General features: G+C 43.8%; 1 protein-coding gene across 1 annotated transcript in view; it reads right to left on the bottom strand.

The window, feature by feature from the left end:
- The window catches only part of otog (otogelin), a 47,567-nt gene that overhangs the window by 25,824 nt on the left and 4,773 nt on the right, over window positions 1-16,970 (bottom strand). Inside the window, exons 8-24 of the mRNA XM_056608062.1 lie at window positions 16,846-16,955; window positions 16,389-16,514; window positions 15,382-15,490; window positions 14,727-14,773; window positions 14,246-14,391; window positions 12,719-12,851; window positions 11,311-11,488; window positions 8,919-9,043; window positions 8,188-8,400; window positions 7,278-7,443; window positions 6,007-6,081; window positions 5,803-5,846; window positions 5,513-5,678; window positions 1,907-2,014; window positions 934-1,072; window positions 607-744; window positions 134-280 (exon numbers count right to left, since the gene is read on the bottom strand). Coding sequence (XP_056464037.1) covers window positions 134-280; window positions 607-744; window positions 934-1,072; window positions 1,907-2,014; window positions 5,513-5,678; window positions 5,803-5,846; window positions 6,007-6,081; window positions 7,278-7,443; window positions 8,188-8,400; window positions 8,919-9,043; window positions 11,311-11,488; window positions 12,719-12,851; window positions 14,246-14,391; window positions 14,727-14,773; window positions 15,382-15,490; window positions 16,389-16,514; window positions 16,846-16,955 — 2,170 coding nt within the window. The remainder of the gene's footprint in view (window positions 1-133; window positions 281-606; window positions 745-933; window positions 1,073-1,906; window positions 2,015-5,512; window positions 5,679-5,802; window positions 5,847-6,006; window positions 6,082-7,277; window positions 7,444-8,187; window positions 8,401-8,918; window positions 9,044-11,310; window positions 11,489-12,718; window positions 12,852-14,245; window positions 14,392-14,726; window positions 14,774-15,381; window positions 15,491-16,388; window positions 16,515-16,845; window positions 16,956-16,970) is intronic.

Below are 16,970 nucleotides of genomic sequence, written 5' to 3'. Positions count from 1 at the left end.
CATCCATCCAACCATCCATCCATCCATCCATCCATCCATCCATCCATCCATGTATCCGTCTATTAATAATTGAGTGCCTCCTTCTATCCATTAATATTTCAGCACATTGCAGCACATTTCTCTGTGTGCCTACCTGCCACTGTGGTCCAACCTGGACATGTACAGTGGTCTTCTGGTCCCAGAGGACGGTCACGTGCTCCTCAGGGAAGTGGATGACAGTGAAGTAGCCTGCAGTCCAGACGAGCATTCTCTGCCTCCTGTCAACCACACTGGAGGGGTTCTACGTATAGAAGACAGCACTGCAGTTATTATGATGATAGATGGGAACAGCAACATTTCTTATTTGTTTAAATATGTGGTTTCGGAAAAATACATAGAGTTGGGACATATGTGGAGTTTATCCAAGAACCAAAGCCACAACTTATAGGATTGCATGCTCAAATAAATAAATGTAAGATTTCTCCGCAATGTCTCTGTGTGCCATGAAAAGTGCTTGCGATTAAATGATTATTATTATAAAAAAATACTGCATCACTATTGATCTCAACTTTAATCATGGCTAAGAGGATCCCTTTGAGGCTGTCCGGAGCTGGAGGCGGTTCTTACCGGCCTTCCACTGTCATCATCAAACGCCACAACGGACCGGCCAATGTTGATGAGCAGGGACTTCCTACAGATGACTCCGCCGTTGTAACAGTCCACGTTCTCAGTCATTACATTCAGCACCACATCAGCATTGTTGCTCTGTAAGACATTATTATATGACCTTCAAGTCCTTTATTTAACAAACATGACTGGACAACAGACTACAGTACACTTCTGAAGATACATGAGGAAGTTTGAGCTACAGTCTATAAACTATATAATATAATCAAATATTTGTGGTCATGTCAATCAGAGGGGGGGTTAAGGCGAGAGGGTCTTTTCCAGTACCTTGACGAGGTACACTTTGCACGCGCCGATGTAGTCGTACAGCAGGCCGTCAAAGCTCTTGTAGTGGCGGTCTCCGTAGGCCGTGCACATGGAGGGGCACGGGCGAGTAACACACTGGAACGTCCCGTGTTGGCACACACTACAAAGACAGCACAGCCTCTCAGAAAGTGATCCAGCATAGCTTTGCTTCCACTTACCGCAAGTGGGAGCAAAAAGTTTTGATGACCTTTTTTTTTTTCATATGCCTCAATAGCCTCGTCTTTGTGATGAGCTTAGATCAACTGCAAGGAGGAGGGCGGGCGTGCCATTGCCAAAGAGCTGAATAGCCGCTTATTTCACCATTAGGCTGTCACCTTTATCTTCTTCCCTGACTAATGTTGGTAGGCGACACGGAAGACGGGGAGAATGAGAGCAGAGACTGAAATCATTGCGAGGGGGGCGGGGGGGAGGGGGGGTGCCGTGCCTTTCAACACTGACAAACAGTCTGCAGAAATGAAAGAGTGTCATACAAGGATGGCCTCTGTTCACCCTGCTCTTACCCTGGGCTCGAGGAGAGTGAATGAGACGTATCGGATGGCCTCTTCCACCGCTCTGACTGTCTCACAACTCATCGCTCTTAGAAACGCTTAAACGTTTTGGCAAAGAAAAAATTGCTATCATTGTTGGAGATTTGTCTTAAAATTGTTTGAAATTTGTCTTCTGCGGCGAAATACAGGACAAGGGATGATTGCACGCTATTTCAAGTCGACCGCTAAAGTGCCACTGAAAAACAGGAAAAAAAAGTCTCAAGGAACAAACCCAACAACCTAAATAAAGAATTTTGCTCTGAACTCGATGAAATCATAGTTCTCTTGAGTGTGTGTGTGTGTGTGTGTGTGTGTGTGTGTGTGTGTGTGTGTGTGTGTGTGTGTGTGTGTGTGTGTGTGTGTGTGTGTGTGTGTGTGTGTGTGTGTGGCTGTGTTTCAGGGTGTACCATTGATGGCAGGGTGAGGAGACCCTGTCTCCCGGGTAGAACTCCTTCCCCTTCCACAGACAAGGACAGGATTCAGGTTGAAAACACTCGTCTCCATGCCTCAGGAAGCTAAGAGCAAAGGAAATAGAAAATACAGCTGTTTATCATGGTGTTGGATGTTGAGCTCATGTATCAACATAAAATGAATGAACAAAGGTGTTTGAGTAGCATTTTGAGAATCCGGTACAAACGCCATGATGTTTCTGGATGTGAGGTTACTCGTCTCACAATCAATTTAAATCAATATCTCAAGTTCAAGCTCAAATCTGTGTGAACAGGTGGTCAACTTCATTTCAGCTACATATTTGTTTCGACCAATAATGAAGGGGGCTATAAGCACCTAATTGGCGAACAGAAACTCGGCCAGGAGTATTAAACTCAAAAATAAGTGTCTGAAAAGGTTTCAAATCAACACCATGAAGACACTTGAGAAATAATAATCCCCTTCTGAAAGCCTGGTCTGTGTTTTCCTCGGTAGATTATCCCAAAACAGGACACACGGCATAACTCCCCTTTTCCTAACGGCCCTTTCAGTTCCTGGTTTCAGGCCCCAGCTCTGTGCCACCTCGCGACAGACGTTCTGCTATGACATAGTAGAACTGCTGGATCCCAGAGAAGATAACTGAATTGATCACGTAGCGCATAATAGCTCTATACCTTAAAACCGCCATTCAGTCCTAACCGCTTCAACTCAGCACCGCACAAGGGGCTCATCCCTAAAGATATGCAGGTTGATGACAGAAGCAGAGCCAAACTGGCTGCCTTCCGCAGTGCGGTCGGGGCACCAGGGGCGGGAAGGGCTGGAGCAGCACCAGGTTAGACTCATTGACTACATGAGAAAACAAGACATTAGGATTCTCAGAGATAGAAAGAGAATAAAAGTCTTTGTGTGGAACACTGTGTTTGCTTCTCCCCGCTGCGAGACAGGGATGATAAGTATCTTGTAATATGCAGGGGTGAGCCGTATCCACGGGCCAGGGTGCAGACAATCAGGTGACACTGTGAATGGTCCCACCATAAACCTGAGGTTGATGTGTGTAAAGTTACACCGCGGAGAACAGGAAACGGTGTTAACAGCTTCCTTTATCCACATGCCAAGCTGCGGTATCCGTTACGCTGATCAAAGAGACCAAAATAGGGAATTCTCCCAAACCTGCATGCTCCCCCCTGTTTGGGAATTAATATTAATGAATTGCATTGTTGCTTTACAACTTGTTTTGAAAGTGCAAGGATATGTGAGTTAAGTTTAGTGCGGACACCTATGCGGCCCTGTTGCAACAACAAAAAACACAGTAAAACTAGCCAAAATGTGCTATTAGCAATTCCAAGCCACATTTGATTAATTTTATAGTGAAATAGTTTTATTGCAACATAACATTATTATTAGAAATTTTATTGCAATTTATTTGTTTTGTTAGAGGAGCAATTCCATTTTGATTTTTACACCAAACACAAATGCCTAGCGGGTAATTATAAATGTTCACTAAAGGGAATGAATAACAGTTCACATTTTGATCAGCAAAGTGTGATATAGTTATGGTACATATAGTGTCTGCCTCTGTCAGCCTTGCCTAGTTACCTCCAACCTGCTACAGATGGAAATCTGCAATCGATTTGGCCTTTCAAAAGGGTTGGATGTTTCCAAATTTGTTGTTATCCTTATTTATTTATTAAACAATGTGTACCTATTGATAAGATATTGGTAGTGGCTTAGTATTGGTACAAACAAGGAATTTATATTCAAACAATGCCTTTTCAAGATGTTCAACATCAGCGAACACGACATCAATAGATAGATTTGCATATATTTTTCGAGGTCAAAATGATGTTATCAGTATATTATGAATAGAAAATGTGTTATAATCTGTAAAATATTCTGTTGCCATCATCTCTGGTTTTAGAAGGAATAACCTACTCAGGACGACTCTTGGATTATGCCTCAAAATAGCCATTTAACCGTCTATTTAGTGCAACAGCAAAAGGGGATTACAGGGATCGTGTTGCTGTAATCCACTCCAAACTGTCTGAAGCCCCCGACTACTAGTTTTAAGGACACCTGTCCCAACGAGTCGTATACAGGCTAACCTTTCAGATCAGAGACCCAGTACCACAGCTGCTTCCATGTATACCAGACAAAAAATAACATGATTTGAAATAGAACATTTTACTCGATCAAAAAAGCCGTTATTTTAAATAATTCAACCATAACATATTTCACATGTTTTTGGCTCTCTTTTCTGCCCTCACATCACCTTTATCTTTCATACCGTTAACAAATTGTGTAGGTCAGCAGTGGTAGCAACCAAAGCTTGTTCTTGACAGAAATTTCAAAACGGAGGTATTATTAGAAAGATCTTTTTAAAGATTAGCTTCTGGATTCTTCTTTTGAAACGAGATGCGGACAGAGAGCTGACTGGGTGTGAGTATTTAGCAGATTTTATACAAACTATTGATGTTTTAGGGTTAGTCACGTACAACAATTTCACGTTTGAAAAGTATGGTAATTTACTACCGGCAAATGTGCCAACATGCAAGAAAATTGTGTGTCTCTGTGAGAGCACAACACGTCCCATCCATGAATTCTTCTCCTAAGAAAGACCCATCCTTACGCTCTGAGAAATCATCACGGAAATGAGACGTAAAAAATGTAATTTAGTTGAAGATTTGTATTTTAGTAGTCAGACTGGATTAACGTTCAAATAAAGCCCCTCTTTATTTGAACACTGACCCGAGTCAGCTGATAAATAACAACAATAACCTTGATTCTTCACAACATTTCAAAGAAGGTCAATGTAATATGTGGGGATGATTCAGTCAACTTCCAAGCAATCTATTACAGACAGGTACGTAGCTGTTGACCTATGTATCATCGTGTTATCGTCTGAGTCACACAACTATCAATGATTCCACCTGAGGTTATACCGTAAACACCAAGCTGAGTCATCTTTGCTGACCTTCACTTATTAAGGTAACCTTGACTCACATTTTGTTCTTCAAAGACTTTCCACTTCATAATCTGTCTAGGATTTCAGTATTGCTACTACCGGCGACTTGAGTCCAATAACAAATAACACATTAGGGAAACTGGGGAGGATTAGAAATGGCACACAATTAACCCTTCACCCTATTGGCCAATCATTTGAACCGGAATTATGAAGGATGTTCCACAATTAACATGAGGCATATGTATTGTCTAGTCTGTCTTTCTGTCTGAGTCATGTTTCTGACAATTATTAAGGTTTTAATCTTAAATTAGAATTCACCAGGGTAAATCATAAAATGTATGAAGCCCAAGTACCCTACCACCCAAACAATTTAATGAATGAGTATGGCACCAAAAATGTATGGTTGCATTTTACCAAATTGAGAAACTTTTTTATAGATTCTTAAAATGTGTACAGTTTCCTTTTCTGTATGCTAGTGCCACGCATTCTTAATTCTAGTCGCATGGATGTACCAGAACTTGGATGAAAACGTATTCTCAACTTCAAACGGTAGCCTGTGAAGCCCAGCGATGTGGTGGCTGCAGATCTAGATGGATATCTGGACTAAGATCAGAGTACTCACCCAGGGGGGCAGGTGCAGCCCGACACACAGGGTTCATGTGCTGAGCAGGTGAGGTTGAGAAGGGAGGATTGGCAGGTCTGTTCACAGGCCACGCCTCTCCCTTCCACACGCCCATCCTCTGCCTCAGAGCAGTTCTGGTAGAGCTGGCCCAGAGGACACAGCATGTCTGCAGAAGTTCAAGTTTAATTTAACTGATTTTTTCTTTGCATTGTATACAGTGTTCTCAGTGAGCAGCATTATTGGATGTGCAAAAAGTTATTCTTATGAAAGGAAAATGAAAAAGTACTTACCGTTGTCAGTATTCTGAGCAGTCAGTTTACCGTTCTGGCAGATCCTGCATGCGGTAACAGATATGTTTTCATTAGAGGATATACAAATACTGATATAATACTGGTATTGCGATGTTGGAGATGTTATTACAAAAATGTATTGGAGCTTCTTTACATATATGAATGATTGACAGAGTTGGAGGATGAGTGGGAGGGTGATCTTACTGAACTCCTGCTGATGTTATAATCACATCCCCTGCCTCATAATCGGTCCCCAGAAAACTGCAAGGACACTGGCTCCTATGGAGGGAATGGATCCACACACACACACACACACACACACACACACACACACACACACACACACACACACACACACACACACACACACACACACACACACACACACACACACACACACACACACACACACATACATATAAAAAGGCACAGGCACATTGATAAATGGTTGCTATCGTCAGAACTGAAAGACGCCTGTTGAGCTCGAATTCAATTTCAAGTTTTTTTTCGTCCCTGAAAGGCACAATCAATTCTTTAATGATAATATTATTTTGCAGGCAGGGTCACAACATTAATAAAGACAGAACTCCGGTAATAATAAACTGTAATAATAAAACGTGACTGTAGTTCAGATGACATCAGCTACAGTGCAATGACAATGTGCCATAAGCAGATTGGTGCTATTTATTATTTAAGATTCCAATGGCTGTGAGGACAAAATAAAACATTTAATGCTTGGTACTCCTAGCAGGCGCCACAAAACGATGACCTGAGGATAGCAGCTCAAGCTTATTACGGAGAGGCTGTTCCTGAGAGTTGTGGATAGTGGTACAGGTTCATAAGCTGCCAGATATTGTGCTTGCCACCTGTTGAGCCAAGGTGTGTCAAAGGCTATGCATCAGAGATTGATAGACGTTGTAACCTATAGGTCAATGCTACACATCAGCCTCTGTGGTCCACATTTCTTCTCACTGGTTATCCGATAACGCTGCTGCCCACTGCTCAGGTGGGAATGAAAGGGGGTTTCTTGCTGTAACTCTACCACATGTTAAGTAAAGCACTGCCCTGCGGTAGGATGTAAAAAACCTTGGGCCATTTAAAAGGAATTAAGCTGCATGTGGTTCGAGGGCAGAGAGGGGGTCGAAAAAAAAAAAGCCTGCAATTACCAAGCTAAGTAACGTCAACGATACAAGGATTTCCACTTTAAGACTGACATTAACTTTGCGTAAAATATCAATATCACGTTGCAAAGACATGTCGAGGGAATCTAGACCGGTCATCAACATAAAGTAGCCAATGGAGCATGGATTGCCTTAAATCAAGGGACCACACATCACCATTTAAAATGGTTACGGTCTGATTTAAGTTTGCAAAGGTAACCGTCAACGTAAACAATGACAAAAATAATGCTGTATTTCTAGAACAATGGGCTACCGATCAGTGTAGCTTTTTATTTGATGTACACCGTGTCTTACCGGGGCACACAGGCGTGTGTGTGGGTGTCGTAGAAGGTTCCATATGGGCAGACGCACCCTTCCTCACATTCCTCCCCACAATGATGGGGGGATGATAGGGTGGAGCAACGGCGTTGGCATGACGACACGCATGTCCCGTATTCCATAGTGTCCGGGCATTCAACCGCTAAAGGAATACAGAGTATTCAAACACATCATCATACGTATGACATTGCAATGACAAAAGCTTCATGCAATCTCACCATCCCAGCAATCCAAATCCTTCTCTTATATATAGCTACCAACCGGAGTGCGCTTTGTTTATATACATTGTCTTTTATCGTAAATAATCATTTGTAATAAATGTTTTATGTTTTACATTTTTTGTTTAAGTTCTGCAAACTGAAGATTTGCAAGAACAACCATGCCATTTGCTCAACCTATTTACCCAATAAGCGTCCGTTTTTTTTAACCATCTGCAGTAAAATATTTCACTGGCATCACCTCCTCCATGAAGGCGGATTCACACGCAAAGTCGAAACATACAAGCCAAACTACACTTTTCTACTCCTTCATCCCCCAACTACCTGCTTATGACATCCTTATCATCGATAAAACAAATTAACACAAAGCTGAACACTGTTGTTACTGTCCTATTATTTTAGTCTGCAACACACTTAAGACTCAGTTATGGTTCCATGCCGACGCAACGCAAGGACAACGCAGACGCTTCGCCTCAGTCGTGACCTGTTTTGGTTCTGTGTCGGGTTTCAGTGAGTGGACCAATTGGGAGGCGCACGTCAGGCCCTTGCGGTGGACGCAAGGAGGGTCCACAAGGACGTAATTGGTCCGTAAACCCCCTTGCATTGCGTCGACGTGGAACCATAACTTAGTCTTTGCGAGCAAATGACACAGAGGCCTGAACACTCACCACAATCCGGCACGTGGGATCTGAACTCGACGATGACTGAGAACTTGCGGCAGTGGCGTGCGTAGTGGGCCAGCGCGGAGCACAGGCAGGGCGTGCCACACTTACAGGTGTCGGCGCGGCACTGCCGCTGGAAGGGGGCGGGGCTGATGTACTCGTGGCACGGAGAGAACACCTCCTGGTTCAGTAGGTCGCACATCTCCGAGGCATAGGTCGCTGGGGACGGGCAGAGGTGTGACGGGCACGGTTATAGGAGTCAGGGAGAGGTAGGGCTGTTTTAGACCTTATTAGTGATAATGTCATGTCCTCGCCTAGGAGGTGCCATGGTCAATACATAACGGCGTTAATTATGTGTTCTTGCTAGTGTGAATTGTTCCTTCTAATATCACTGCTTCAACTGCAGCTGATTTTCAAGCCAAATTTTCGTTCTCGTTCAGCTAATTAGTTGGTAAGCTAACCGCATTAAGTGACCCCCATTAGCGTGTTGTTGACAGAAGAGCAGAGGCCCCCGGTTCCACTGATATGTACAGGCAGTCACACACGAGGACTATAGGTGGTGACAAAAGGCTTCAACAGCTGTATGTGCTCCATCTGGGATTGAAGCCTGATTATAAGACTATATAAGGCCTCCAAATATTTAAGACTACGCAAATAAAAACCCTCCTCCCTTTCCCTAGAGGAGGGAAGGACGGACTTGCATCCATAAGGTCATCCCAGAGGATGGGTTGTGTTACCGGATTGTTGGTGCGTATCACAGGGGTCCAGCTGGGGGGAGCTGTGGAGGGGGGTGCAGGCCGAGGGCACCCTCCAGGAGTCTCCAAACAGCAGCGGCGTGCTCTCGATCATCCCAGACGGAGACCTGATGCAACACAGGTGTCAGTGACGCTGTCATAGAACCACAGGAGAGGCCAGAAGGCTGACTCGCCTGTTTTTTAGAACGAAGAAAATAAATTTGCTTGGCATAACAATAATCAATCTTAGGTTAAAGAAATATACTAAAATGACAGGTAAGATCCGTCATTTGCAAACAGAGAGTGAGATTTTGAAAATATCAAACAAAGAAATTCTCTCCCTCCATCCCTCCCTATGTTGCTCTGCCATTTCATTACACATACCTGTGATTGACAGGCACGATGGGTTACCTGAACCAATCAGAGAATAGATGTCCATAGTGGTTTAAATTGGCTCATACAGAGGCAGGTGCATTCAACTAGAAACAGATTTTCTCACAAAGCATCACGAGTAGCTGCCAGATGGAAGTGGTTTGTCTAACAAACACCAATAGCTTTTAATCTTCGCATCTAAGACATTAAAGTAAGTACTTTGTCCCAAGTAGAAAACTAGATCTCTCCCCAATTTCCCTCAAGAAAACACACACAGGGCTAGGCCCAACCCCTTCTGCTGCCTCAGCTACTTCAGTGAACACCTTTGATGTATATCCATTTACAGCTGTTAGACAACATCCGCCCTTTATTGCCGTTGCCATTAAGGTGCGGCCCATTAGAGTCCCTTTCTCAAAGAACAGTCACTTCCTTGTGGTAGCGGGACGTCCAGTCCCGGTCATCATAGTTGGGTGCTCATCTGTTCCTTCTAAAAGAGGTGATTAGAGTGGGGACCTTTCTGATGCTGGGCCTGGGTCACTATGGAGAAGTGGAGTGTTCATTACACAGAGAGAGAGAGAGAGAGAGAGAGAGAGAGAGAGAGAGGTGGGGGGGGGGGGGCTGAAGGGAGAGAAGGAGGGATAGAGGGAGGGGGAGAGGGAGAGGAGGGAGAGAGGGGGTAGAGCGAGATAGAGGCTTGCAGTCATGGTGCGAGTGGGTCAGTAGGAACGAGAGAGAGAGAGAAAGAGGGGGAGAGTCACTATGCAAACACAGAGTGAGAGGGAGAGACAGTGAACAACGGAGAGACAGAGACAGAGAGAGAGAGAGAGAGAGAGAGAGAGAGAGAGAGAGAGACGGAGAAAGGGTCAACAGAGAGTGGGAGAGCGATAGAGAGAGATCAAGAAAAAGAGAGTGGAGCACCCAGAGAAAGGGAAAACAAGTTGAGCGAAAGAAACAGAGAGACTAAACGAGTGCAAGAGGGAGGATTCTCCTGTTTCAAAGCTAAGGAGGAAGAGCTTGAGAGCTCCCAACTCCCTTTCTCTCTCTCTCTTTAATGCTTTCAGGTTATTTTCTCACCAACTTTATCCATGTCTCTCTCTCTCTCTCTCTCTCTCTCTCTCTCTCTCTCTCTCTCTCTCTCTCTCTCTGTACTGCTGAAATGCATATTTCTTCTTATTTTATATATAGAGAGCATACATGGCAGTGTAAGGGGGGGGGGTCTAGGAGATAAATATGTCTATGGGGTGATATCGAATCTTTGACGATTCGATTCTTCGATAGAAAGTAAAATGCTTCTAGGCTCCCTTTATCGTTGCAAGTTTGGGCATTACTAAGCGCAATCGCGAAAATACATAAAGATTATTGACCATTTGAGGTCGGACTCCAATGGAGTCTGACTTCAAACTATATATATATATATAGTTAGGCATCACTGACCTGCACATATAAAAAAAGATATGTTCAATCATTCGACTTCAGTCGACGATGGATCAGATTATGCAAAAACGTAGTCAATGACACCGCAAACATAACTTGCGGTGTCAGGCGGCGGCTGCCGGCCAGGCGGGTGTCAGGCGGCCAGGCGGCGGCCAGGCGGTGGCCAGTACAGGGGTTGGCCTGTACTGGCCTGTATTGTGTAGGGTACCAGGAGGCACAAATGATGTAATCGTCTAGGACTGCATCGAGTAGCCTAGCGTCAAATGATGAGGTTCTTTGATAGGTTTGTAGTTCGCTAATTAGTCTATAAACTTTTCTCTAGAGCCGTTTGTCCATTCTGGGCTGCTATAGAACAATGGTGGTGCAAAATGGCGAACTCCGAGGAAGAGGTCCCGCTCCCCATGTAGGGGCTCAAACCGAAGAATGTAACGAATACCCAATCTTGTTTTCATGGGATAATACACACATTTGAATTTGTGTACTCGTGTAATTTTTGCCAAGTCTGTTCCACTAGTTGCCACTCAATTCTACAAACCAGAGCACCAGAGGGGAACCTGGTTTGATGATATGGAGAGAAGTGAACACCTACAAGAAGTCATCTTGAGTGTTGCCGTTGAAGGTGCCACACAGGCCAAGGCTATCGTCCTTCCAGGATGCGTCCAGGCGCAGGTAGAGGCGGAACTCCTTCCAGCTGTAGTGGAGTTGCAAGCCCAGGGTTGTGCTCACCTGCAGGAACATGGAGGACAGCTCCTGGATCTGGAACATCTCTGTGGAGGAAGAGGTTTGATTTGTGGATTTGTTTTTTTTAATTTGTGTTCTACAGTTGTATATGCATGCCAATAGGCACGTATTGAACTCATAATGCCTGGCCCACATTAGAATTCTAGCAAACGTGAGAGACCACACATCTAACAAATGATTAAGTGTGGAAGGCAACGATTTAAACAAACGTCACACCATACACTAATCGATAGTCATTGCAATGTCTTTTATCAAATACATGTCTTTAGGTTAAATTAACATAGTGGACATACTAAAAAACTTTTATAGAACTATGGAAAAAGCCATGGAGACTGCGTGAACATGGACACTGCAGCATGAGGTGGACTTGTCTTTTCGCAAATTCATGCAACTCTCGCTTTTGCGAAAGGGGCTTCTATTTCGATCACCGCTCAGTGTGGCTCCTGATTAGTCATCGTCCTTCCCACGTGACACTATATACGATGTGTACTCGGCCTTCCTCTGGGTTCGCCCCACACTACAGGATATCAGATCGTAAATATGGACCATGCTTAATGTTTGCGATTTCAAATCGGTGTTTGAGGAAGTAAAATCCAATCTTAACATATCCAACACCACATGTTAATTTGGCAATGAAATCTTACCATTTGTCAATGGCAAATTGGGCACAAAATCTGGATAATTATCCGGAATTTTGGATTTAGGATTTGGATTTAAAGTTTTGCCATTATGGGGATGTAAAGTATGTAATGTGGACCAGTGAAGCCTGAAATTGTCTGTAACTGTGCTTAAGGGCAATACATATACAATATACCTTACCTGACCTTAGGATTTATGGATAGAGAAAAAACACTCAAAAATACAATGTACATTGAAAAGTGCATTCTTTAAAACAGGGAAGAGAGCGTTGTTGAATTGCTTAGTTTCAAAAGGATTCAAGACTCCGCTGTTATCCGATATCCAATCTATTTGACATATTTCTATGAAAGGCTGTTTACAAGACATTGAGAACATGGAGGCGATAAAAACATGAAGTTGCCCAAAGGAGGCCATGCTCAGAGGGATCTCATTTAGCGCAGCACAATGCAAGAGCAAAACCCAGAGATGGGAGTAAAAAGCGGTGCGCATTGTGGACAACAAAAAATCTCCTCAATGGCACAGCTGTCATTCAATCCCATCTCCGTGGGGTCCCCGGGGTGCTCTGAAAGAAGCAGCTGAACAATGCCCAGGGTCATGATGGCGGAGGCCAGCCTTACCGTCGGAGTAGGGCAGAGAGACGCGGTACTGTCCTGCCCTGAAGACTTCGCCGAGGTGGCTCAGGGTAATTTGGCTTCTGGGATCCTCGTCAAAGAGCAGGCTCACAGATTGGATGCAGGCCCCGTCCAGAGTCTGTCAATGAAGACAAGATGGGTTTGATAGAGAGTTGGGATGGTTATCCCATAATCACAGCCGTTTAGATACAGATGCACAATGGGGCTGAATTCAAAATGGGGTTCAGCCCAAACCTTTCCTCTCTCTGGAAAGATCACCTAGCCCTCATTCGTTCACGTTTAACATTTTTCTACCCTTATTGTGTGTATTGCTGGTTTAGAGATGTTTTACATGGTCTGGTTTCCTAACCTGGTAGAATGCATAAAGGTAGATGTGCATTTGTCACAGGACACTGAGTTTGTGATCTTTTCTCTCTGAATTGTCTCTTTCATAAATGGAATCATCCCCCCCCCCCCCCCCCCCCTCTCCTTTATCACCTCCTACGCCACAAAATACAAAGCCCACTGCAGGTCTGTCCCTCAGAGAGCAGAAAGGGTCATGCTGTCCAGGCAAGGCTGTTCAGATGGGGTCATGGGGCTCCCTTACCTTGGGAATGAGACATCTTATCCAGGGGCCATGCTTCATTGTTGAGTTTGTGTATTAGCAGCTCAAAGGCGACTGGGAAATTTGGGGGAAATTTGTTCTCATTCACTTTGTTTGGCTCTTCATGCACTCTATCTTCCATAGTTTGATTGTCTGGGGAACTTCACGGAGGAGTTTGGGTGGGCATTTAATTTTTGCTCTATTTAAATGTTAACGCTAAATGTGAGGCTAACCCTAACCCAGATGCTACTGCAACATGAAACAAATTTTACCTTTCATTGACCCATTTCTATTTTTATGTATTGAAATATATTGCTTGGTAGACTGCAATGTTGTACATTCAGGTGCTATTTCATTCAGCGACGTGTCTATTTTGGTAAACTTTCTAGCCTCAGCGATAGCTGTTCACCGAAATGTTAACTAAAGTCTTTCCTACAACTTGGAAGTTGTTTTTCCTTCAGTTCGGGACTTTTCGTTTTGCCCTGAAAGCTAGGGTCAAGTACCAAAGAAATGCAATGGAGGAATCCAGAATGCACCACTGGCTATCCTAAAGATAGCTGCGGCAAGCTCAGCCAGGTCTGTAAGTGGGCTGCTGGCTTTCCCAGCCGAGTCACAAGGGCTCTAATCTGGCGTCCATTTTCACAAAGGGACAGTCAAAATTGAATCCCCCATGTGGCATATTGCGTGATAGCAAACTGCCAAGTGTCTATCTCATAGAATTCCCAATTCATAATAAAGACTATTATACATATCAATATACTACATTTGAGTATCATTCCTTTAACCTTAAAATGCAGAAACAGATATTGCGGAAAACCTGTGTTTATATGGCTTTGGATGGCAAGGATCTAATATAAGATTTCACATAGGTGTTTGTAACATAAATACACACAATTATATGTAAGCATACATGAAGAAAATAGACTCACAGGTCCACATGGGGTATTCTGAATGGTGACTGTGAACCTCCCTGAGCTGCTGCTCTTTGCCAGAACATACTGGCATGTCGCTGGAAAGGTGAAGATCCGACCGTCGAAGGATTGAAAGAACATATCTCCAGTCACTGAGCACTCTCCTTCACAGCGGGAAACAATCAAAGAAAGAGTATTATAATCTGTGTTGTGTTTTTTTCTGAGATAATAGGCAAGCAACATCAACCTCACTTTGGATCTGAGTGGGGCAAATATTGTAAAAAGCAAACAGACAATCACTGTTGAAAATAATTGAGCTAGTTAACTAATGAGTATTGTAGATATGCACTTATGTATTTGTGCAATTGAGTCAGTGCAATCATATTCGCAAGCATATTATTAGAGGTCACAAAGGCAATTGGGTGCAATGTTAGGGTAATGTTAATGTTAAGGTCATTTATCGTTGAAAAACATGCTGCATGGGTCGGTCATATCATACCTGGACAGGTGTACTCTGTACAGTTCCACACACCCCCGACACAAGTGCTGAAACAGAGCAAGCAAAGAAGTCAGTAGATGATGGGGGGTGGGGTGGGGGACATCAAACAGGGACCTAATCAGCAGGATCACGGGGGGGGGGGGGGGGAAACTGAGACCACTGCAGATGGAGGAGGTCCAGATGGTTGCCTCTGATAGGCTTCATTGTAATGCTTACAGACTGCACAGTGTAATAACTGATGCCTTATTGGGACTACCTGAGAACGTGCAGTTCCTAATGATTTATTTGATGAATATATTAGTAAACTACGTACGCTTTCCACTAACTTTGCAACAAGCCCACCTTCATGGTGTACAGGTGGGAATAATGGGATATGAGTTAATACAAAAGTCGAAAGTGACAGACAAAGGATGAAAGGTATCGAAAGACGAGCATGCATGTCCTCCCATCCAAGGAAATACTTCACAATATCTCAGTACTAAAGCCTATTCGATTTGAAGACATGTTGTCATCTCTTATATAGCAAACAGACTACTGTAGTATTACAAATAAAGGTAATTTTTCAGGTCCGGACAAATACGGACTGAATGTTTTGTTTGAATCCATCTAACAGGCCTAATCTGAGTATGATGTTGGGATGTCTGAGGAAGCTTACCAGTTGTTGCAGTCCTCCTGAACCGTTTGTCCGCCAGGGTAAAGCATGCCGTGGTACTCACACGGACAGTCAGACGGTGACACGCAGCGTCCATCCTCATAAATCAGACCTGACGAGAGGACACCAAGGCGTCAGCTACATGCCCATAGCAAAAGCCCTAACGCCTACTCATCAAGTCTCCTTGCCAAACAGAATGGCAAAATGTAACTTTTTTTTAATGGGGGACTAATCTAGCCTGATAATCGTGCGTATCTTCCATCTTTTGTAGAGATGGTGCAGGTTCAGAAATGTAGTGGTTGTAATTTGACGGTATTGCTTCCAACAAATGCCCAGTTCAGAGCAGACAACATTTCTGTCTTTAATTATGGTCCCGTGTCAAATTGGGCACCAGAGACAGGGAATACTACACATCTGACCGCAACATGACTTGGTTTCCAGTTCACATTTGGGACGAGGGGTCAAAACGGTAGACAATAATTTCAGTGTACAGGTCATAGGACTTAATTTCAGTGTACAGGTCATAGGACTTTTTACGGTTACCGTTAAAAGTTTTGTTATGGGGCATCATAGAGTGTCCCAGACAAAGCATGACAAGCTTTTGACCATGTCACACTACTGGTGACAACCGCCCAATCCTACCTCCCCACATTCATAATGGCCATTGACGCTGGATCGGTCCCAGCATTAACCAATCACTAAGTGGATAATGATTCTCCATGTGAAGTTGCTCTTTCTTGTTCAACAGGTTCCATAGCAGAATCCATAAACTTGAAGAGACTTTAAATGTTGAATTTGTGCTAACCCTTTTTTGTAGCTTGGTATGGTCACACAGATAACATCATTAAATATTTAGTCAAGTCCCACTTACGAGACCCGGATTGGCAGGGTGAAAGCTAAAAAAAACACATCCGAAATCCGAAAAAAAATGTAAGTCTAACACCAGCACACAATAAGTCTTCCACCTTGTGTGATGGGTAGAATCCTCCCAACACAGACAGTAGACTCACCTGCAGGACAGTAGCAGCCATCCAGACAGACCAGCTTGCTGTCGATGCACATGCGCTCTGCGTTACAGGTGGCCGGACAGCAGCTGATGCACTCCCTGTACTGCAAGTCAGCGGGACACTGCTTCGCTGATCAGAACAATGACAACGATCACCAAAGAAATCAAATGTGGTACATATGTCGTATTTAAGGATGAACGATTCTACTCTTGGTATGAAACAAACGTATGTAAAAGAAAAGGTTACACATGTAAATTATTTAAATAGTAAAAAGAAAAACTTGTGTTGTGTTTTCAGGCATGTTTCTGACACATACTGTATATGTCAAGTCCAGATTGATAAATACTAAGGATATTAATACTTCAAGTGAAAGATGAAGCGCATGCCTTTTGTGTGTTGCTTCTAGGGACAGGAGAAGGTAGGGAATGGGCTACAGAGTGGGCCAACAGTGTAGACATACCACACTGGGGTATGTGTTCCCTCCAGTCGTTAAGCGGGGAGTCAGCGTGGGCACAGGCCCTGGCGTACTCTGTGAACACCTGGCATACCACATCACCACTGGGACTTGACCTTCACACCCGACCA

The sequence above is a fragment of the Gadus chalcogrammus genome, chromosome 14, assembly GCF_026213295.1.
Source record: "Gadus chalcogrammus isolate NIFS_2021 chromosome 14, NIFS_Gcha_1.0, whole genome shotgun sequence".
NCBI lineage: Eukaryota > Metazoa > Chordata > Actinopteri > Gadiformes > Gadidae > Gadus > Gadus chalcogrammus.
The sequence above is the reverse complement of the archived record's forward strand: the minus strand, read 5'-3'. Positions and strand labels throughout refer to the sequence as shown.